Source organism: Conger conger, chromosome 18 (assembly GCF_963514075.1).
Source record: "Conger conger chromosome 18, fConCon1.1, whole genome shotgun sequence".
Classification (NCBI taxonomy): Eukaryota; Metazoa; Chordata; class Actinopteri; order Anguilliformes; family Congridae; genus Conger; species Conger conger.
In genome coordinates this window covers 31,152,001-31,175,277 of record NC_083777.1, presented here as the reverse complement: position 1 = coordinate 31,175,277, position 23,277 = coordinate 31,152,001, and the positions used below count along the sequence as shown (strand labels likewise).

General features: G+C 42.9%; 1 protein-coding gene across 1 annotated transcript; it reads right to left on the bottom strand.

Annotated features, from left to right (window-relative positions):
• Positions 1–11,358: 11,358 nt before the first annotated feature.
• Positions 11,359–23,208, bottom strand: LOC133118016 (uncharacterized). The gene is made up of 9 exons (XM_061227609.1): positions 23,175–23,208; positions 23,020–23,075; positions 21,984–22,092; positions 20,436–20,538; positions 19,774–19,854; positions 14,539–14,590; positions 13,507–13,612; positions 12,436–12,538; positions 11,359–11,574 (listed from the first exon to the last, which is right to left on the bottom strand). Exons 1-9 carry the CDS (start codon positions 23,206–23,208, stop codon positions 11,454–11,456), a joined length of 765 nt encoding a protein of 254 aa, XP_061083593.1. The 3' UTR covers positions 11,359–11,453.
• Between the last annotated feature and the right edge of the window lie 69 nt (positions 23,209–23,277).

Sequence of the window (23,277 nt, the reverse complement as noted above, 5' to 3'; positions counted from 1 at the left end):
GCGCTCAGGGGCTCCAACATCCACCAGCACTCAGGGGCTCCAACATCCACCAGCACTCAGGGGCTCCAACATCCACCAGCGCTCAGGGGCTCCAACATCCACCAGCACTCAGGGGCTCCAACATCCACCAGCACTCAGGGGCTCCAACATCCACCAGCACTCAGGGGCTCCAACATCCACCAGCGCTCAGGGGCTCCAACATCCACCAGCGCTCAGGGGCTCCAACATCCACCAGCGCTCAGGGGCCTGTTAGCACATCTAGACCTGTACAGACATACACAGCTGTTAGCACAGCTAGACCTATACAAATACACACCTGTTAACAAAACACAGACCTACACAGAGTACAATAAAATAGAGTAGGTTCTTTGGACATTTCAAGTCAGTGTTCTTGAGCTCCAGTGCATTCAATCATTAGTGGTGTTTTGTACCAATGTAATAAATAATTGTGTTGTTTTTATTTGACCTTTTAACAGTCCAGCGGTACTGTTATGTCTTTCGGAATTGCAGACGCGAATATGGTACAATATACTAGCCTTAGCTTTGGGGCTACACACTGTGGCTGCCTCTGTTTGCATCCCTCCATCGTGCCACTGTAGCCAGGAAACAACCCACTAGACTGTAAATTACTACTGCACTCAGGCTTTTAAAATCCATTCACACATTCCGTCTAATTATGGGTCCTAGGAGCACAGCAAAAAAATAAATATTCTGGAAAAAAAATGGACATAAAAAAAAACCAGAAAGGCTTTTTGAAAAATATATTTTTCTCTCGAGTGCTGAAATGTGAAAGAATAATTTTTCAGTCATTAATTGTAAGCTTGTGTTAGATAATTGTATTTCTTTAACCCTTATGAACTTACTTTAATTACTTTAATGAACCAGAATGCTAGTTATGCTGACTGGAGCACTTTTCCAGCCCTTTTTGGTTCCTCCCCTGCTGTAAAAACAGCTCAAGCTAGGTTTTGAAACACCTGGTAGCTGATTGACCAGTTCAGACCAGCTCCTAGCTCAACTTTTTTTAGCTGGTTGACCAGTTCAGACCAGCTCCCAGCTCAACATGGTTTAGCTGGTTGACCAGTTCAGACCAGCTCTCAGCTTGACATGGTTTGAACAACTCAAGCTATGTTTTGAAACAGCTGGCCAGCTCAGACAAGCTACCAGCACTAGCTGGTTGACCATATTCAGCTAGACCAGCTTATGACCAGCCTGACCAGCTTGAGGGCATGGGTGATAGCTGGCATAGCTGGATTTTACAGCAGGGTCTCTTTCCTGTTCCCATAGCGACCACCCTAGGTTATTGTTAGCAACAGTTAGCACCAGTCCACGTAGCCACAATGCCCATGTCCATGGTGGCTGTGATCATTATTCAGCAACAGGGTCAGGGTTAAAAAAACAGGCTCTCATTAAAGCACATTATGGAGAGGATTCGCCCCCTGCTCATGAACTCACACTAAAAAAAAATTCCACACTGAAATATCAGGTATATCAGTACGACGCTAAAACACAGTGCAAATAATTCTGAAAAGGAAAAGCAAGAATTCTCAAAAGCAAGAATTCTGTTCTTGCTTTTGGCAGGAGAATAGAAATGCCAGGAGGTGAAAAGCCACGGGAAATGGCTTGTATGTCTGCACCAGCAGCAAGAGCAAAGAGGAAAGGTACTGAGATAGAATACAGGCAGCTAGAGGGGAAATATGATAATCTCCCAAGAAATAATTTCCCCGGTTAAGCATAAGGGAGGAGATCTCAGATAAGATTATTGCGTAATCAAGCTCAGGCGAACATGGAGATGCTGATTCCAGCCGAGCGTTTAATGTCACCATCGGGCACAGAGGCTACGGACTGACATTAAGAAGCGGGCGGTCACAGAGCACATGCGTGACAGAGCACACGCGTGACAGAGCACACGCGTGACAGAGCACACGCGTGATAGAGCACACGCGTGACAGAGCACACGCGTGATAGAGCACACGCGTGACAGAGCACACGCGTGACAGAGCACACGCGTGACAGAGCACACGTGTGATAGAGCACACGCGACAGAGCACACGTGTGACAGAGCACACGCGTGACAGAGCACACGCGTGACAGAGCACATGTGTGACAGAGCACACGCGTGACAGAGCACACGCGTGATAGAGCACATGCGTGACAGAGCACATGTGTGACAGAGCACACGCGTGACAGAGCACACGCGTGACAGAGCACACTCGTGACAGAGCACACGCGTGATAGAGCACACGTGTGACAGAGCACACGCGTGACAGAGCACACTCGTGATAGAGCACACGCGTGACAGAGCACATGCGTGATAGAGCACACGTGTGACAGAGCACACACGTGACAGAGCACACGCATGACAGCACACGTGTGACAGAGCACACGCGTGACAGAGCACACTCGTGACAGTGCACACGCGTGATAGAGCACACGTGTGACAGAGCACACGCGTGACAGAGCACACTCGTGATAGAGCACACGCGTGACAGAGCACACGCGTGATAGAGCACACGTGTGACAGAGCACACGCGTGACAGAGCACACGCGTGACAGAGCACATGCATGACAGAGCACACGCGTGACAGAGCACACACGTGACAGAGCACACGCGTGACAGAGCACATGCATGACAGAGCACATGCATGACAGAGCACATGCATGACAGAGCACACGTGTGATAGAGCACACGTGTGACAGAGCACACGCGTGACAGAGGACTGCTGCACATGGCCCTGGAGCTGCAAGCCGAGGATTCTGGGAGAAGAAACGTGCAGAGATGCGCAAAGTTTCCCAAGGCGAGGGGGAGGAATTCAGACAAACATGAAACTGATTTCTGTAGTAGGCGTGACTACAGTCTCATTTATATTCTTTTATAACTTTTGTCTTTAAGCAATACTTTCAGCACATCGTACTCATGGGGCGACCTGTAGACTCCTGGCTGAGGTACATGACTGGGACCCAAAAGATAGCCACAATAAGATCCTGTTAAGGCCCTTAACCCTGCATTGCTCCAGGGGGGATTTGCCCCTGCTTAATGTAATTAACTGTAAGTCATTTTGAATAAAAGTGTCAGCTAAATAACACATTATTATAAACAATTATAATAAACAGGCCATTTTCCTCGCCATTTTTCTATCTCTAAAGTGTACCTCGTGCTCAGCGGAACTGAACTGAAATGTACAGCACCATTCTCATTCAGACGCACGGGTGAGTCTGGGGGTCAGGGGTCAAACCAGAGTTTCATGTAATGAGGAGGCTCACATACCCGCTGAAATTTGTCTCCACACTCCACACCATATTGTGTGATATTGAACACTAGTGTACCCTTGTATCTGCCTGGTGGCAGATGCTGATTGGCTGAACAGGTGTGTGACAGGTAGGATGCAGATAGAGGCATTTAGACAGATGGGGTAGATCCATCAGCTGTGGACCATATACCGTAATTAACCAGTGCTCCCAGTTAAAGACCAGCCATACATAGTGGATTTGAGATCAAATACATTTATCAAATGTACAGTGGGGTCCAAAGGTCTGAGACCACCAACTTTTTCATTCCAAATTATATTATGAGCGTAACAATTTGAGTGAAATCAAATCAAATCAAAGTCAAATCTTTGAAAATTTTACATGAATTACATAATTTCTTAGCATTTGGTATGTCCCACTTTTGCTTTAATGTCAACATGCACTTTAGCTAGCATGGACTTATGCTAAACCTAATGATCCATGTTATCCCAGCATAATTTCACAAAGAGCATTGTGTGATGTTACTGAATGCTTGGCTTTTGTCAAGTCTTCAAGTGCCCCCATAAATATTCAATGGGGTTGAGGTCAGGTGATTGTGCACTCTTCTTCTTTGGTCATTGAGAAGTTCCTGCTAAGCGTTGAAATAACTTTAATTTGTTTTATGACCACCTCAGTATGCACTGAGAGATAGGCTGCCAATCCATTGCAGGGCGGACACGCACACGCACACACACACGCACGCATACACTCACACACACACACACACACACACACATGCACACACACACTCACACACACACACACACACACACACACACACACATGCACACACACGCACACGCACACGCATGTCTTTGGGCTGTGGGAAGAAACAGGAGCTCCCAGAGTACACCCGTGCAGACACGGTGAGAACAGGCAACATGGTGAGAACAGGCAACATGGGGAGAACACGCAACATGGTGAGAACACGCAACATGGGGAGAACAGGCAACATGGTGAGAACACGCAACATGGGGAGAACACGCTACATGGGGAGAACAGGCAACATGGTGAGAACACGCAACATGGGGAGAACACGCAACATGGTGAGAACACGCAACACGGTGAGAACAGGCAACATGGGGAGAACAGGCAACATGGGGAGAACACGCAACATGGTGAGAACACGCAACATGGGGAGAACACGCAACATGGGGAGAACACGCAACATGGTGAGAACACGCAACATGGGGAGAACACGCAACACGGTGAGAACAGGCAACATGGGGAGAACACGCAACACGGTGAGAACAGGCAACATGGGGAGAACACGCAACACGGTGAGAACAGGCAACATGGTGAGAACAGGCAACACGGTGAGAACACGCAACATGGGGAGAACACGCAACACGGTGAGAACAGGCAACATGGTGAGAACAGGCAACACGGTGAGAACAGGCAACATGGGGAGAACACGCAACATGGGGAGAACAGGCAACATGGTGAGAACAGGCAACACGGTGAGAACAGGCAACACGGTGAGAACAGGCAACATGGGGAGAACACGCAACATGGGGAGAACAGGCAACACGGTGAGAACAGGCAACACGGTGAGAACAGGCAACACGGTGAGAACATGTAAACTCCACACAGACAAGCCCTGGCTGGGATTCAAATGCTCTGGGGAGCTTCTTTTTTAAAAATTCCCATTAGTGGAGACAGTTCCTGCAGTGCCAAATGGGATAAAATCCTCTCATAGTTTTATATAGAAACCGAAGGCAAACAAAAACATACATTTAATGGGGTTTCATCGATTAAGGCTCATATTTCTCTGGGAATATACTTGTGTTCTCACCTGAAGCCACTCTGTCTGTAAATAACTAGATAACTGATGCAGCCTCGCAGGAAAAGGGTTCAATTGCAGTACAGTGCTGGAAAGGGAGGTCTGCCATGGGGAAAATTGATTGGAGAACTGAAGTGGCTTCCATTAGCGCTAAAGCCCCGAATCTCCCCAGAGACAGGAAACCATGGTAGGTGGTAAGTAGATACTCTGGGAGGACGACAGACCTGCTCAGATCCACCAGGCAAGATCAATCGAGCAGAGAAAAGCTTTTGAATCCAAAACACATATGATATGAACCCAGGACTGGAGGAGGAATGGAGATCTACACCCGGGGCTGAATGCACGGCCCCTGTGGAGAGTCCACAGACCGGCCCTCAGGGTTCAACATCACCCATGCCCTCAGACTGTTTATGGTAGGCATGTTTATAGTTTATTAAAATACGATTTGATTTTTCTGCAGCTTGTTCGATGTCAGTACTCAGTAATTACACTTTCAAAAATTGATCTCCACTCGGTCCTGGATGCGATCAAAGTCTTCTGAAAAATGCAGTTTGACAGCATTTGCATTCAAATTTAACATCAATCAGATCGATGCTAAGTCAAGGACAAATAAAAACTGAATCCCAGCCTTGATATACATGCAGTACAAAAAAGCTCCAGCTTTTCTGGCTTACATACATTAATACATTTGAATTCAATCAATAATGAACATGAATGGTAGGCAATGTTGTAGTAATGAGTATTTCACTTTAGGGCACTAGAGAGGTGGAAAGTCCAGGGGTCAGAAAGTAAACATCCTGCCTTGTGTTTTTTCCACCCACAATCACAACCAGCAAATTTCACAAATTAGTTCTCCCTCCTCGCAAGAATGTAGCAATTTCAGGCGGGGTAGAGGTACATGACTGGGACCTGGTGCGTAGGTTGGTGGTTCAAGCCCCGCTGTGGCCACAATAAGATCAGAGCAGCAGTTAGGTGCTTGAGCAAGGCCCTTAACCCTGCATTGCTCCAGGGGAGGATTGTCTCCTGCTTAGTCTATTCAACTGTAAGTCACTTTAGATAAAAGCTTCACCCAACTTATGAATTATAAAATAACTCATATAAAAAGTACTTCTACTTTCTCAAACTTTTGGATTCGCCACCTCTGTCCCACATTAGCAGGCAGGTAGCAACGGCTTGTTTTTTCATTTGTAATTTGTATTTTTGTCACTTGGACGAACTGACATGTTTACACAGTTCCATTTGTACACACGTCACGCTCATCCGACAGCACTCCTCCGCCTCATGTTCAAAAGATTTATAAATCACGCTGGCGCAGATTTGATCATGTTTATGATGAAATGAGTGCCTCAGGAGAGAGATTTCGGGTAAAAAATGTAGCTTTCAGAAGGAGCGATGGTCTAAAGCCGGGTGTTTGATTACTGAAATAAAACCCGTTTCCAAGTCATCACTCGGGAAACGTAATCCTTGCTTTTGAATCATGTTCAGGGTAAAGCTTGTCTCACTTCACAGAGTGCCTGGAGACGAGGTCGCGCTCTAGCTGCAGGGCGCCCTTGGCGTCTCAGAAGTGGGCAGTTTGAAGTAGGAAATGTCCCGTTGAATGGCTATAAAGGTTAATCAATAATTATATCACCCTTTTTATCTGAGGACCAGCTGCGAGAAAGGGCCGGAGTAATTAGCGGCACGGCGACCGTTCCTGTGTGCTGGGAATAATGGGAAAACCACGCCGTTCAGCTTTGATGCTCTGGTCAGATGTGACCAAAGATGTGAGCTCAAGATCACAACCCGGAATCACAACATTTATCGCCGGTCGATAGAACATTTCCCGCTTGGAAGTTGGAAACTGCCAACTTCCGAGATTAGGTTTTCTTTCCAGCCCGACAATGAGACAGCCATACTGAGACGTATGAGACAACAGTGGCACGAGCTGCATCTGTCAGCTGCCATTTCCACCAGAACGGCACGCTCTGCTTTAAACAGTCGGGTTTGCGCCGGGTTTGAAAATTAAAGGCAGACGTAGCGATGGATGCTTCGCCATAGTACAGAAAAACAAGCATTCCAGCAAAGAAAACAACCCAGTGCTGCGATTTCACTTCATTTATGCATGTTCCAAAAATATATACTGTGGAAATTATCTTGCAAATTGGATCATGAAAACTATGGAAATTTTTACCCTCATTATAGAGAGATGTAAATACTGTATGTTTTATTACGGTTTGTTATGTAAACTGATATTTTAGTGCCATTTCAGATACATAATAATCATACCCACAGATGCAAAGGGCCGTGTCGGTGTGGGCTGCGATCGCAGCCGAAGCCCCGTGAGAGTGACATCAGCGCTGACAACGTCGCCTACAGGCCTCAGATCAGCTTAACCAACCTTAGCAACCGACCACGACTACAGCCCCCTCGACCCAGCGCGGTGCCCCTGGGGTCGGCCGATGCGTTGTGAGGCAGAGCGTGCGTTCCCTTACCCAACTCGTTTTGGGTGTTGAGGTTCATTTTAGAAAGCGGGTCGGAGTTTGCAGGTAGGCGGTGTGGCCGCTGCTCCAGTTCTGGTGCGTCGTATACCTGCGCCCCCCAAACCAAACATCAGCCACCATTCAGGAAGTGTTTGCGCCCCCAAAGGAAAAAACCGTTTCAGAACTCGTCCCTCAACGTTTTAATCACACCACCCACTTACTACATTAAAGGGGAAATTTGCATTTAAATTTAAAAAGGGCTTCAACATTCCCCCACTGCCCAATCACTTGGATAACAGATTAAAACATATTTTGGAAATCCGGCCATATGGTCCTGCAGCTGTCTGAGTACAATTAAAGTAAGATGGCTGTTCGTACTCGGTCAGCAGAGAACGCTGATTAAAACTCACAGGATGAGATTTAACACTGGCCAATAGTGAGAGTCACTCAGCTAGCTAGATGACACCACACCCGCCAACCGGTGATGTCTGCACACATAGGCCCCCTTAACAGGACCCCTTAACTCCAACTCTCCCCTTCCTAATGCATCTGTCCGTCAATTAATTCATGCTAAGACCTCCCGGTGCACTGACTGTACATAAGTGTTGCAGGAGCTTAGTGTCCCTGCTTTGTGTTAAGACGAGTATGATCACACCTTGTTCAGTGACTGGGGGGGTCAATATGCCTCCCACAGCAAGATTTTAATCACAGCTCATCAAGCTAAGGAGCAGTTAGAGCTGGACATGGGTCAAATGCCCCTCAGGGTAGGTGAAATGCCCCCCAGGGCAGGTCAAATGCCCCCCAGGGCAGGACCAGGAGTGAAGATCACTGGTGTTGTGGCTGTGCCACTCTTCTGTGTGTGTGTGTGTGTGTGTGTGTGACAGTTCTATTGCACTGGTGTGTCAATTCAGCTTCAACCGTTTGGATTCTGCCAAAGGAATTCACACCTTTACTTAACAGACATTGTTGCATGTGAATTGCAGTTAGCAATGATGTGGAATTGCGGCATGGATGGTGCAGTGGGTAGCACTGCCGCCTCACAGCAAGGAGGTCCTGGGTTCAAAACCCCGTCGGCCGGGGCCTCTCTGTGCGGAGTTTGCATGTTCTCCCCGTGTCTGGTTGGGTTTCCTCCGGGTACTCCGGTTTCCTCCCACAGTCTAAAGACATGGTTAGGCTGATTGGAGAGTCTAAATTGCCCATAGGTATGAATGCGTGAGTGAATGGTGTATGTGCCCTGTGATGGACTGGTGACCTGTCCAGGGTGTATTCCTGCCTTTCGCCCAATGTATGCTGGGATAGGCTCCAGCCCCCCTGCGACCCTGTTCAGGATAAGCGGGTTAAGATAATGGATGGATGGATGAATGATGTGGAATTCCACAAATGAGACAGTATTGTAATTTCAGTAATTTCACATTTCATTTCACATTTCACCGAGCAAATGTTTCCCCCCCCCAAAAAATATAAAGTACTACTGGGTAGCCTACAATGTTGATTGCTGGTGAAAATTCGAATTGCATTGCACAGACCACGGTTCATACAATACCATGTTCTTACATTGTTACTGAAGTAGGGTAAAAATGTGGTAAATATCTGGAATAGTAAAAATCTATCCGATAAACGCTTCCAACCCAGTCAAGTTGTAAAAACCTCATGATTGCTCTTACAGGGCGTTTACCATCCTCCACAGCTTGCGTTAATATGCGCATTCCGGGCCATCTCTGGGGACACAGCGTCAGTTACTTTAACGTCTCATTTGCCACTAAAAAGGCGAGGAGACGCACCATCCGCAGCAGAAATGTCAGCGTGTTATCTCAGTTCAACATGTCCTGCCTGTCCCTGACCGCGACGGAGCATTCAGCTCCAGGGAAAATCAAATATGACAGTCCAGCCTGTTGGTACGTCTCCAGAATTGTCAGTTCGCGTAAGACGAATTTCACTGAACGGGCGAACGACGACTGCGTTCTCTGTGACGGTCAACATTCTTTAGCCTACCTCTGTTGTGTTGCACCAAAGCGCTACAGCGTTACAATAACGTTGAGATAACATTAACAATCATGAACAATGAAAATATGTCAAAGGCTATATTTTATGCAAAAGTGCGCACACATTTGCATTTCTGCGTTTTGCAGCTGCGAAGAAATACTTGGAATAATAGCCTATATTAACTTAAATCACGAAATTATATTCGTCGTATTATCAAACCCTGAATTTCACCTCAAAAAAGGCTAATAGCTATCTGTGTTTTTTTTTTTTTTTTTGGTTTTTTTTTACTGTTTGTTCGTTTTTTTAACTTTATTTTTCACTTTTTCACACCAAAAAAAGAACAAGAACACACAAGTTCTGTGATTACTGTACCAGAGAAAAAGTAACTATTTTGGCATGGTCAAATTTTATAATGACGAATTCATTATAAATTGAATATATTATTCTATTATTCTATTATTATTCTTTCCTAAGGCGACACATTTCTATGCATTAACGATATTTATGTTGCTTTATATGAAATGTGTTTTTTAAAAGCCTGAATACCGGGCCATGATACAAAAAAAAAGAGTTAAATAAACAGCGACATTTGAGAATTACTTATTTAAAACCTTGACACACACTCGATTAAAAACTCATGCATTGCATCAATTACACTGAATTGCCAAACTCGTGAAACTTTAAACTCGTACGCATCACATCGTAGACAGCCGTCTCGTTAAAAGAAAATTATCGGGTGAGACACACTCACCTATTCTCAGTTTGCCGACTCGCATCCCATCGCCGGAGGAGCTCCAGCACTTCCCCAGGTGCCTACAGCAAGCGCGTTCGCAGAAACGGACCACGCTCCCTTCGCCGAACGGCAGCGCGCCTCACCTCGATGAAGCGAAGCGAGCGTATTTATCGGCTCCGCAGAACGGTGCGCGTGGCTGGTCTTTAGTCCCAGCAGCCTCGCGACAATGTGTTTTTGTGCTCTACTGCCTCTTTGTGGTTAGAAAGGGTCACGTAGTGTTCTTGAAAATAGACTACGGAGGGCGACCGCTCTCCTTCTCTTAAAAAAAGCAGACGAGCAGACTTCGTGTGTGTTTATAGTATATGTGAGCAGACGTTGACCCAACTACCAGCGTTTCTTGGCTTATTATAATGACCAGTTGCTTCAGTTTTAATCATTACATTACATTACATTATTGGCATTTGGCAGACGCTCTTATCCAGAGCGACGCACAGTTGATTAGACTAAGCAGGAGACAATCCTCCCCTGGAGCAATGCAGGGTTAAGGGCCTTGCTCAAGGGCCCAACGGCTGTGCGGATCTTATTGTGGCTACACCGGGATTAGAACCACCGTCCTTGCGTCTCCCAGTCCTTTACCTTAACCGCTACGCTACAGGCTGCCCTGGTAATCCGTACCATTGATGAAAATCAAACATAGCAATACAACTGGATGACATATGCAATCTGCCTGTAATGTAGCAAAAAAACAGATGCTGATTCTCACAGTAAATAATCACAGTTAATGATTTGAAAAAGGAGTCTACTCCTGTTCTGTACACACGTCATCAACCAATGGTTACTTGACCATGCCTTTCTGTCCATTCCAGCTAATGTGGTGACATTAATTTTGCCACTGAACAACAAAACTGGTCATGAAAATGAGGACGCTGTTCCTCACATCATTTAAGGCAGGGTTCAAATTCAATGCTTAGTTATGTTTTAGTTTTATTTCGTTTTGTGGCATACAGTAGATTAAGTTTATAATGTAGCTGACTGCAATGTACATGCCTTTTTCATATCAGAACTGCTATAGTTGCCAGATAGGAAACAGTTGATTGACAGAGAAAGACCAAAGATTAATTGAGCATCATTTAAGTTTATTAATTGCCGGTTCATTAAAGTTTGTTATGAGGACAGAGGAAAGCATCTCACAGGACTGTTGTGTTTACATTCACGCAGGCACACACTCCTTGGTTTTGTCGGACTTCAACACAAGTTTGGTTGAGCACTTCGTTTTATCAACGAGTATCTCACAATCCGGGGGAAGCTCTTCGTCACTGGGAATCATAATCCTTTATTGAGATAAGAAAAATCAGTTATTACATTTTAAAAAACATACACAGATATTAATAGAGTAGTGATAATTAGATAACTGGTATGTAAAAGTACAGTATATGATGAATATGGGGTGTTATGGATATGGGGTGTTATGGATATGATGAATATGGGGTGTTATGATATGATGAATATGGGGTGTTATGGATATGATGGATATGGGGTGTTATGGATATGATGGATATGGGGCGTTATGGATATGATGAATATGGGGTGTTATGGATATGATGAATATGGGGTGTTATGATATGATGGATATGGGGTGTTATGGATATGATGGATATGGGGTGTTATGCTATGATGAATATGGGGTGTTATGGATATGGGGCGTTATGGATATGATGGATATGGGGTGTTATGGATATGGGGCGTTATGGATATGATGGATATGGGGTGTTATGGATATGATGAATATGGGTTGTTATGGATATGATGGATATGGGGCATTATGTATATGATGGATATGGGGTGTTATGGATATGATGGATATGGGGCATTATGGATATGATGGATATGCGGCATTATGGATATGATGGATATGGGGTGTTATGGATATAATGGATATGGGGCGTTATGGATATGATGGATATGGGGTGTTATGGATATGATTATATGGGGTGTTATGGATATGATGAATATGGGGTGTTATGGATATGATGGATATGGGGTGTTATGGATATGATGGATATGGGGCGTTATGTATATGATGGATATGGGGCGTTATGTATATGATGGATATGGGGCGTTATGTATATGATGGATATGGGGCGTTATGTATATGATGGATATGGGGTGTTATGGATTTGGGGGTTTCTCACATGCTGCAGCAGCTCAGTCCTTCCTGGGAGCAGGAGCACTCCTGGCAGTCCTTGACCCACTCGGACCCAAACACATGCAGCTTGCCCTCCTCATCCAGACAGCCTGCAGACACACGTGCATTTTAGGGTCTTCGACTCTTTAGAGTATGGGTGTCAAACTCCAGTGTCTGCTGGTCTTCGGTGCGTTTCAGCACGAGAGACACAAGTCTTTCATTGGATACAGAGTCCACACACCCTGTTCTCAAGGCCTTAACTGGCTGCGGATTGAATGGAAACCGCAAACACCAGCAGACACTGTGACACCCCTGCTTCAGATGTTGGTAAAATTTTAAACACTAATAGGGATACCAAGAAAACAAGCAACAAAAAGAAGAAACAATCACGCAAATATATCAATCCACTGAGTCATAAAGGGGTAATACATACAAAATATGTTTTTTCAGTTTTGAAGCAAAATGCCTTGTCTAGGTTACATTAGTCATATTATTAAACATTTCTTTTAACAAAGCATGTTTTCTTATAATAAATACATTTAGTGAATTTAACTTTCAGGAAATAACATGTACTGTATTGTTTAAGACCCCAAAACCCCCAAGTTACAGTGTGTATGTATACAGTATATTTCACAGACAGTGTGTATGTAAACAGTATAAGTGATATTGTGTACCTCCACACTCTACCTAGCTTATATTATCAATAATTCCCAAAAATGGTGAGTCTTGGTTCAGGTGACAGTCTCCAAACCTGGATGTGAGTTTTATGATAGCAGCATGCATAAGAGGGACTTGGAACAGGTACAACCGATGAAAATACAACTTTGGAAACATTTATATTTCAGGCTTTGACACAGAATCTTGGCATTTGCCAGCCGGCTTTCATCACCACACCCTAATATCTGAAGAGCCAAGTGCAGATAAATGTTTGTGCCTGCCCATTTAGACAAACAATATTTCACATTAGTCAGAATATCCACAAACCCACCCAGTCCTGTCCACACTGACTCTGGGCTGATGTCCAGGCAGGGTTAGTAGCGGAGGGCGTGAGAGAGCCAGAGGAAGGTTCCAGACTCACCTTGAGGAGGGTGCATAGGGTCGGTGAGGACCAGCTGCTGGAAGCTGCAGCTCGCATTACAGATCGTGGCCAAGGCCAGAACAGCGACTGCACTGCAAAGGAGTCTCTGAGACACACACACATACAAACACACACACACATACATACACATACACATACACATACACATACACATACACACACACATACATACACACACACACACGTACACACATTCACGCACACATACACACACATTCACACACATTCACACACATACACACATAGTCAGCAGTGAATACAACAGAGACCTTCTCCGTAGAACACAGTATAAGCAACATTTATCATTTATTACCTATAGTTTCACCCATGGTATGAGAACATTATACTAATTTCTTTGGACATTCCTCATCGGAAATCATTTTTCATAACCCTCTGATAGCAAAGAGCCACATGTTTACTTGCACTTGCTGTACAATCCATTAAAATCCATTAATTAACAAACAATAAATATTACCAGCACTCACGACAAACTATTTACAAAAATATATACACTGTTAGTTCCTAGCTATAGCACCTGGAATATTTGGTCACATAACATAACATAAGGTATGCTGAAGTGTAGTTCACCAATCCCATCCCCTGCCACACAACGGCCATGCAGCCTAACACCCAGTCAGTAATGTTGGTTATGTTCTGTTAATAGCAAGCTGATGTCACCTAGTTTGTATTGCAACTGTGAAAGACCCATTCCAATAAATCAACTAGATCACTTCCTTTTAAGAGACATTTAACTTCCGAAATTGTTTTGCGTAAGTCTCAAATATTTCACTGCAAATACCTGTGACACATATCGGCAAAGTGATCTAAAACATTAACAAAACAATAACAATACATAATACAGTTTTGTCGTATATTGTATTGCAAATCTTTTGCATGCAGTTACCATATATTTCCAAACCTGCTAAATACATTCCGGCAATGTAACCCTTAATCTAAGTTCTTCTTCATGGAAACATTGAATGGGAGAAACGTGGAGAGTCTCACACTTACCATGGCGATGGGAGTGATTGTGAGATTGCAGAAGCAGGATACGTAGTCAGGGCTGATGGAGAAGGCTTTATATAGGCTCACACGCTATCTGCTGATAAACACGAGGCGTGAGCTATTTGCAATAGATGATTAATTTTCGGGTGGGGCATCACTGAGGTTTGAATACATTTGGGTCTGAGCCCCATTCATTAGGGCGGAACCAGACAGGGACATTACAGGTATTTCACTGCACCCAAGTGCATTCTTTGGTTCTTAATGTTTCTACACAAATCCGACACTTGGCATGGTGGAGATACGCATCACTCCAACAGACTGCAGAAGCATATTCACAAGAATAATGTAATCATAATAATGTACTTTAAACCACTAGTGTGCTTTTAAATATCAAAGTATGACTGATGGGAAAATGAATGTGTGTGAATGGAATGGAAAACTATTTTTTGCATGTCTTTCGGCACTTTTGCATGTTTTGCATGTCAGCCTATCGCTGTAGCGGCAGTTTGGAATATCACCATACGGATGTAAGAATTATGAAATTATGAGAAGTCAGAATCTACTGTTGATGCACTTCACTAAAAACAGAAATCACATGAAGAAGAAGAAGAAGAAGAAGAATATTAATAACTTCAAAAATTTAAATTATTATTATTATGATTATTATTATTTGTAATCTTTCCTAAAGATACAAAGTGATGTGAAACAATCAAAACAAAACAAACATCAAATATCAGTCAGCTATATGTATGTAATCTAAGAAATATCAAAAGGAAACATGCAACAGTGGCTCCATGAAATCCCACTCGCAGAAACGGCACAAGACAACAGCAATGTTAGCATAAAAATATAGATAGAAAACAACAGCAATGTTAACATAAAAATATAGATAGAAAACAACAGCAATGTTAACATAAAAATATAGATAGAAAACAACAGCAATGTTAACATAAAAATATAGATAGAAAACAACAGCAATGTTAACATCAAAATATAGATAGAAAACAATGGCAATGTTAACATAAAAATCTAGATAGAAAACAACGGCAATGTGGATGTTATTTATTATTGTATATTTTTTTACATTTCTGAGTACACTGACAGCCCGTGCCGGTTAAATGCATCTGAAAGCTGATGGATTTAATCCGTAACTGAAATACCTTCAATTGACATGAGGCTACACTGCCGAATAATCAGAGCAAATCAAGGAACTATTAAAGGGATACCATGTTACAGTACATATTAAACTTGTACTTCTTTTCTAATTTATTTAGAAAAGAAGATTTATTTAGGATTTTTCCCATTTTCTCCCAGTTTGCATCAAGGCCCGACGCCTCAGCCGTGCCCCACCGCCGCTCTGTAAACCTGCACGACGCTTGTTGGGGAATGATACTCAACCACTGCCAGGGGCACATGATATGTAGACAGGGCGGCTGCTGTTATTTTAAGCTTAGCCCAGGTAAGACCAGAACCATTCCATTCGCTTTGTGAGTAGGCTACTTTGGGTGGGAAAATAAATATTAAATATTAGGATTCTGAGCCGTTCAGTGCCGATGATGACAGCACTGAGCTGTACTGCCCCAGCTTTCTGTATCTGCAGACAATGATCCCACTACACAATACCCGCCCTGCCCTGTAGGCAAGATAGACACCGCCAAGAGGGCCTGGCCTCCCACAAAAAGGCTCCATCTTAGCTCCATCAAAATGCAAAGTCCTCTCCTGCCCGCCGTCCACGCTCACAACCCCCCCGCACCCCCGCCCAGAGGAGAAGGGTGGAGTCCCCAGAAGCCCTGCTCTCAAAGAAAAACAAAAGAAAACAAAAGAAAACAGAAAACAAAAGAAAACAACGGCAATGTTAACATAAAAATCTAGATAGAAAACAACGGCAATGTTAACGTAAAAATATAGATAGAAAACAACGGCAATGTTAACATCAAAATATAGGTAGAAAACAACGGCAATGTTAACATAAAAATATAGATAGAAAACAACGGCAATGTTAACATAAAAATATAGATAGAAAACAACGGCAATGTTAACATAAAAATATAGATAGAAAACAACGGCAATGTTAACATAAAAATATAGATAGAAAACAACGGCAATGTTAACATAAAAATATAGATAGAAAACAATGGCAATGTTAACATCAAAATATAGATAGAAAACAACGGCAAAGTTAACATAAAAATATAGATAGAAAACAACGGCAATGTTAACATAAAAATATAGATAGAAAACAACGGCAATGTTAACAGAAAAATATAGATAGAAAACAACGGCAATGTTAACATAAAAATAAAGATAGAAAACAACGGCAATGTTAGCATAAAAATATAAAATCCCCTCCTGGCCCCGGTCCACGCTCACAACCGCCCCGCACCCCCGCCCAGAGGAGAAGAGTCCCCAGAAGCCCTGCTCTCAAAGCGCAGCACCCTGCTGGTTATCCCGTCTCTCGCCGATCAGCTAACACGCCTCACATCCCCGGCCAAAGCTGGCCACCCGCTCAGCATGCTGAATCAATAATTTTATCATTTTATTTGAGGGGGTTAACAGGACAAGCCCTGAATAAACAGAACATCGCCATGACTGGTGAACTCCCAGAACACACTGCTCTCCCAACAGGACAGTGAGAGGAAAACTACACAGGGCGAGGTTCTTCCATGTACTCTCTTGGTTATGTGTGTTAAACCCACCATGTAGTAATTATAGCACTTATTATACACAGCCCCCCCATTTCAATGTTTGAGACAATTTAACAATGTGAAATAAAATAGTGTTTTGTATTTGGTTGCTTATCCTTTGCATGATGACTTAAAGCCCTTTAGCCAACACATGTGCTCCATGCATCAGTGTTGACTGCCACCCCCCAATTCCCACAGAGATGCATTTACATGAAAAGAGATTTATTGTCGCTTGTAAAGTAAGAGATCCTGTCTCTAGTGATGTCGATGGGTCACAGACCTCAAGAGGTCATGGCATGCAAAGGTTATGCAACATAATACAAAACATGACTATTTGACATTATGTTCATTTGTCACAAACATTGAAATGGTGGCTATGTATAAAAGGTTATGAATGGATTTTTGAAATTGAGAGGAAATAAAATGGTCAAACTTTACAATAAGATTCATGAATTGGCATTGGCAACTAATGTAGTTGGTAACATGAATTAATGATGGACAAATACATTAATTAAGCATGAAATTAACTTTTCATTAGTTAATGATTTTGTGAACAACTAATTAATGTCTTTGTTACATTAATATTTATACATTAGCAAACAATAGGATGACCTTAAAATTAACCATTAACAAATAAATTTACTGACGTTTTCATTCCAATGCCAATTCATGGAACCTTATTGTAAAGTGTGACCAATAAAATCAGAAGAAGCAGAAAAAGGCAAGGTGTATCCAAACTTTTATGAGCTGGGCGTCATGGCTTGTGCACTACCTGCTGGCCCCACCTGCTGGCCAATTAGGGAAACTGCGGTTTGAATTGAATATGTGCAGCCACTGGAACGAAGTGAAGGGTGTTTAAAGTGTGAACTTAAAACAAGATAATATGTTCTCCTTCTAAAAAAATAAGATTTGTAGTCTCATTAAAATACATTTTTGCAGTGAATCTGCAGGTCCTCGAGTGTGGGTGGTAACCAGTAAAGCCTCTCGGTGCTAACACCTCATCCCTGGCCCCACTCTGTGCCCTCAGGAGCTGACAGGGGAATTAACTAAAGCTGAGGATTGTGTAATCTCTCAGACACACAGAGTCAGCCATCTTATTTTGGATCTGTGGTGGCGAGCCTGTAGTGGTTAAGGTGACTGGGACCCGCAAGGTCAGTGGATCGATCCCCGGGGAACAAGGCCCTTAACCCTGCATTGCTCCAGGAGAGGATTGGCTCCTGCTTAGTCTAATCAACTGTAAGTCGCTTTGGATAAGAGCATCAACCAAATAACATGTAATGTAACAAATGGAGCGGCGATGTGCAAATGAATATAAAACACAAGACTGGGAAGAGTGCAGTTAGTCAGTAATTTAATCCAGGCAATGATCCAGACCATAATAATAATTGTCACCAGCAGTTTAGTAAACCCCCGTCTCTCCTGCTGCTGTGATGAAGATACACATGTGTTCCCTCCTCTTCCTTTTATCTGCATATCAATTTTTCACAAAAACAGTGACTGGCCTTTTCCTCTCCTCCTATAGTATATGTCAACAGTCCTTATTGGAGTTGGTGCATAAAGTATCCACAATGATAAGACCGAAATAATCACGTTTGGGTCTGAAGTGAAATAAAGGTCCCAGGCCAGCCAGAACAGAATGTTTTGCAGCAGACAGCCAACCTCTCTTTCCATGGTACATTCCTCTAGCTAACCAGGGCTACCAAGGACCTGCACAACAAATCCGCCAAGTGTTCACATTATTTAACCCTCCTATTATGTTTGGGGTCAATTTGACCCCATTCACTGTTTGCCATCTCTTAAAAACCAGTTAACCTGTTTTCTCATCTTGTATGATTTTATTAAAGTTATATTTTGTAAATATGTAAAAATAATTTTATTGATTTGTTTTCAGAATTCCTGTACCAGCTTTGCATGTGTTGTATGGGCTTATTTTGACCCTCTGTAACTGTATGAAATGTCAGCAAATATACAACCATTTTTATTTTTATCTCAGATTTCTTTTGGGGTGATTCTGGTGGCACATGGGTCTGTGTGTCCCACACAGGTGCCAAACGTTCACTTCCTGTACCCGAGGCTCTATAAAGAGAGGTTTCACACAGATTTTTCATATTTATGGATAAAAGGCTAGTAATTTGGGAGACAATAAGAAAGTGTCAACATTTTTCTGTAATTTAGCATTTATTTAAGCTGTTGGGGTCAATTTGACCTCAAACATAAAAGTGGTCAAAAACTCTTAACATAATAGGAAGGTTTAGACACTACAATTCCCCTTCAACAAATAAATTTAGCTTGAATGTAATTTAATTTGATTTGAAATGTAAGCCATTGTAAGAATGTCCGTGTCATTTTCATGTCAGAAGAAAATAAATCTAAAAGTTTACCAGGATTACAAGGAAGCAGCTGATCGAAAAACGGAGAAAGAGAGAAAAAAAGAGTATGACTTGATGAATTTTCTGGGTGTTGATTGGCCATTAGATAATGGCCATCAGGGAAAAATCAGGGCATCCAGTGTTAAACAGAGAGCGCTGTTTTCACACATTCTTTAGTGTGGTCAGACTTCTGCACAACTTTGGACGTGCACGCGTTTCTGTCAACCAGCAGCTTACAGCCAAAGGGGATATACTTGGCAGTGTGTATCCTAGGAGAAAAAAAGATACATAAAATGAGTTACAAAAGAAATTATACTATACGGGATATACTAAATGGAAGTATTGTGTATTCCCTGACTTCTTCTCACAAAACCAATGAAATAAACACAATTATTAAAACTTAAACTTATACTCTGAATAATTCTTGTTATTTTTTTTTATTGCTTAGTTCTACAAGAATTATCAGGCAAAGAGGAATGTTCTTTTGGAAAACTGAATATTTTAGCAATACATAATGCAATGAGAGATTTTAAATGATATTGATAACTATTGTCTTATTATGTTTACTCTACAGTCGCCAGTCAACCACCCTGCCTTCATGGGGCTTGGTGTTATGGAAGTGATGAACATGTTGCTGGTCGTTATGGAAATATTGAAAATGTTGCTGGTTGTTATGGAGATGATGAACATGTTGCAGGTTGTTATGGAGATGATGAACATGTTGCAGGTTGTTATGGAGATGATGAACATGTTGCAGGTTGTTATGGAGATGATGAACATGTTGCAGGTTGTTATGGAGATGATGAACATGTTGCAGGTTGTTATGGAGATGACACATATGGTTCCTCACTGGTCACAGCAGATCATTCCGTGGTGGAGGCAGACACACTCGTGGCAGTTCTTTTCCCACAACGCCATGAAGTCATGCATCTCACCCTCCTCATCCTGGCAACCTGGACGCACACCACACACACACACGCACACACACACACGCACATACACGCACACACACACACACGCACACACACACGCACGCACACACACACACACGCACACACGCACACACACACACACACACACACGCAGACACACGGACACACATATATATATATACACACACACACACACACACACACACACACACAAATACCTTTAAATGATCCCAAAAACGAAAAGTAATTGAATGTAATTGAATTTTTAAAAAAAGTTTTAAATACAAATACGGGTCATATTTTAAATACAAATATAGGTCATATATCCAAGACCCTCTGTTACAGCACTGTTCAAATAAATTTTCTTGTAAAATACCAGCGACAGAGTTCTCTGAACATTGTACAAAAATGTTCATTAGTTTAACGGTAAAGGTATGCAAAATAGTGAAAGTATGAAGTTGCAAACAACTGTACAACAAATGAAAAAAACATTTATGGTGAATCCGTAGCGTAATAGAAATCCAGCCTGCTACCTGTATGCTCAGTATATGGTCACCATTATCTTTTTGGTGAAGTTCTGGCAACAGCGAGTCGGGTATCTTTGTGACCTTTGTATCTTTTGGGTCTCTGTGAAAACTACAATGGCACGTCCATCCAGTCAGCGCCGGTAGAGTAGGGATTTCAAAGCAGACCGTGGGGCCCGTCCACACATCAGAGTGGCATTTTATCAGGCCCTATTCCTCACTGTGTTTAGGCCCAGAATACACTCTCTATTCTACAACCTAATTCTACACAGGTTCCCTTATATTTTCAACAAATTAGCTCACTGACCCCCAGCTCAGACCAAGCACTGTGTGGCCTGCGCTTCCAAAATTAAAAATAAGAAATGAAAAGAAACGGGCAGTGCGTTTATTTAAGGGTTTACAGGTCATCTGTCTTGGCGTTTTACAAGGTTTTTATCGGCATACCTATTTTATTAAATCTACAAAGTCGAGAGCAAATACTCATTTGTGAAGGGCGGCCTATAGCGTAGTGGTTAAGATACATGATTGGGACACGCAAGGTCGGTGGTTCAAATCCCGGTATAGCCACAATAAGATCGCACAGCCATTGAGCCATTGAGCCCTTGAGCAAGGCCCTTAACCCTGCATTGCTCCAGGGGAGGATTGTCTCCTGCTTAGTCTAATCAACTGTACGTTGCTCTGGATAAGAGCGTCTGCCCAATGCCAATAATGTAATGTAATGTAATGATTAAAACTGAAGCAACTGGTCATTATAATAAGCCAAGAAACGCTGGTAGTTGGGTCAACGTCTGCTCACATATACTATAAACATACACGAAGTCTGCTCGTCTGCTTTTTTAATGTAATGTGACATGCCCGTTTAATCAACTAATACACTTCATATTAGGTGAGCAGGGCACTGTCGGTAACAGAGGGCGAGAGAACGGAAGGTTCCGGACTCACCTTTGGGAGGGTGCATGAGGTCGGTGAGCACCATTGGCTTCAGGTAGCAGCCGGCGTGACAGACCGCGGCCAACGCCAGGAGGCTGACTGCACTGCAGACCAGGGATCTCTGAGAGACAAAGACGCGACACGGACCTCACTGTACGTGCGCAAGTGTTTGGACAGCGACACATTTCTCCGTTGATTCCTACACGGTGCGCTTGACATGAATGCGCAACGCTGACAGTCTGTACTTTCATCTGAGGCTGTTGTCAGTACATCCATATGGAGTAAATCGTGGAGGAATTACAGCCCTTTGAAATTATGTCCCTGACTACTTGCATACAAAACAGTGTTTCACATATCCAATGAAATGAAAGACTGTGTGACCAGCTTCCAATTCCTTCAGCGGTATTAGGCCTGCCAAATACTTTAGTTTTGAACATTTCTGTTCTCCACTAAACAGAACAAGCTACAAGCACTTTCAGTCCTACAACTCAGTGCATATTATAACCTACTTACATATTGATATACTATTTGAAATATACCGCTTGAGCCTTTGACAAACACATGTTTTGTTCTGGAACACTTTATCTAGTTATTATCAGTTTGTTTGTTGAAGGCACAAAGCTACTTCTCCCGTTGAGTCTTTACTTATTATTATCGGTTTGCTTGCCAAAGGTGCTTAACAGAAGGCCTGGCTGCCTAACACACACAGACCCATGTAGGCTGCGGTTACATACTTGCTAGCTGATGTCATTGCCAATGTCATGTTGCAAAGTTGGAGCACAACTACTGCCAGAAATTGTAGTCCCAGGTAGGACTCCAGCCCTTCTGCCACCCCAGATAAGATTGCAGACTGGGGTGGGGGGGTTGGAGTGCCAATCAAGGCAATTCATATTTTCAGTAATTATTCAAAGTAATATGAGCAGTTCATATTTTTCTATAATAATTAAAATGATTAAAATGAAAATGTAAAGAAATATATTCCAGCACTACAACCCAATCAAGCCAAACCTCTCTTTCTGACAAAACAGAATAAAAGAAACAAACTTACCATGCTGAGGCTAGACTGGCTGTGTGGTAGCAGGAGACGCTCAAAGCAGGAGACGCCTAAAGCAGGAGACGCTCAAAGCAGGAGACGCCTAAAGCAGGAGATGCTCATAGCAGACTGTAGAGTCGATGAGCTGAGTTGGGCTTATATGAACACACGTAGGTCCGGCTCGGAAGCTAAAACGTGATCCATGTCGTTGTGATAATTGGCTTTTGGGTGGGCTTTGGAAAGTAAAGTAAATATTAGATTGCTTTGCCTAAT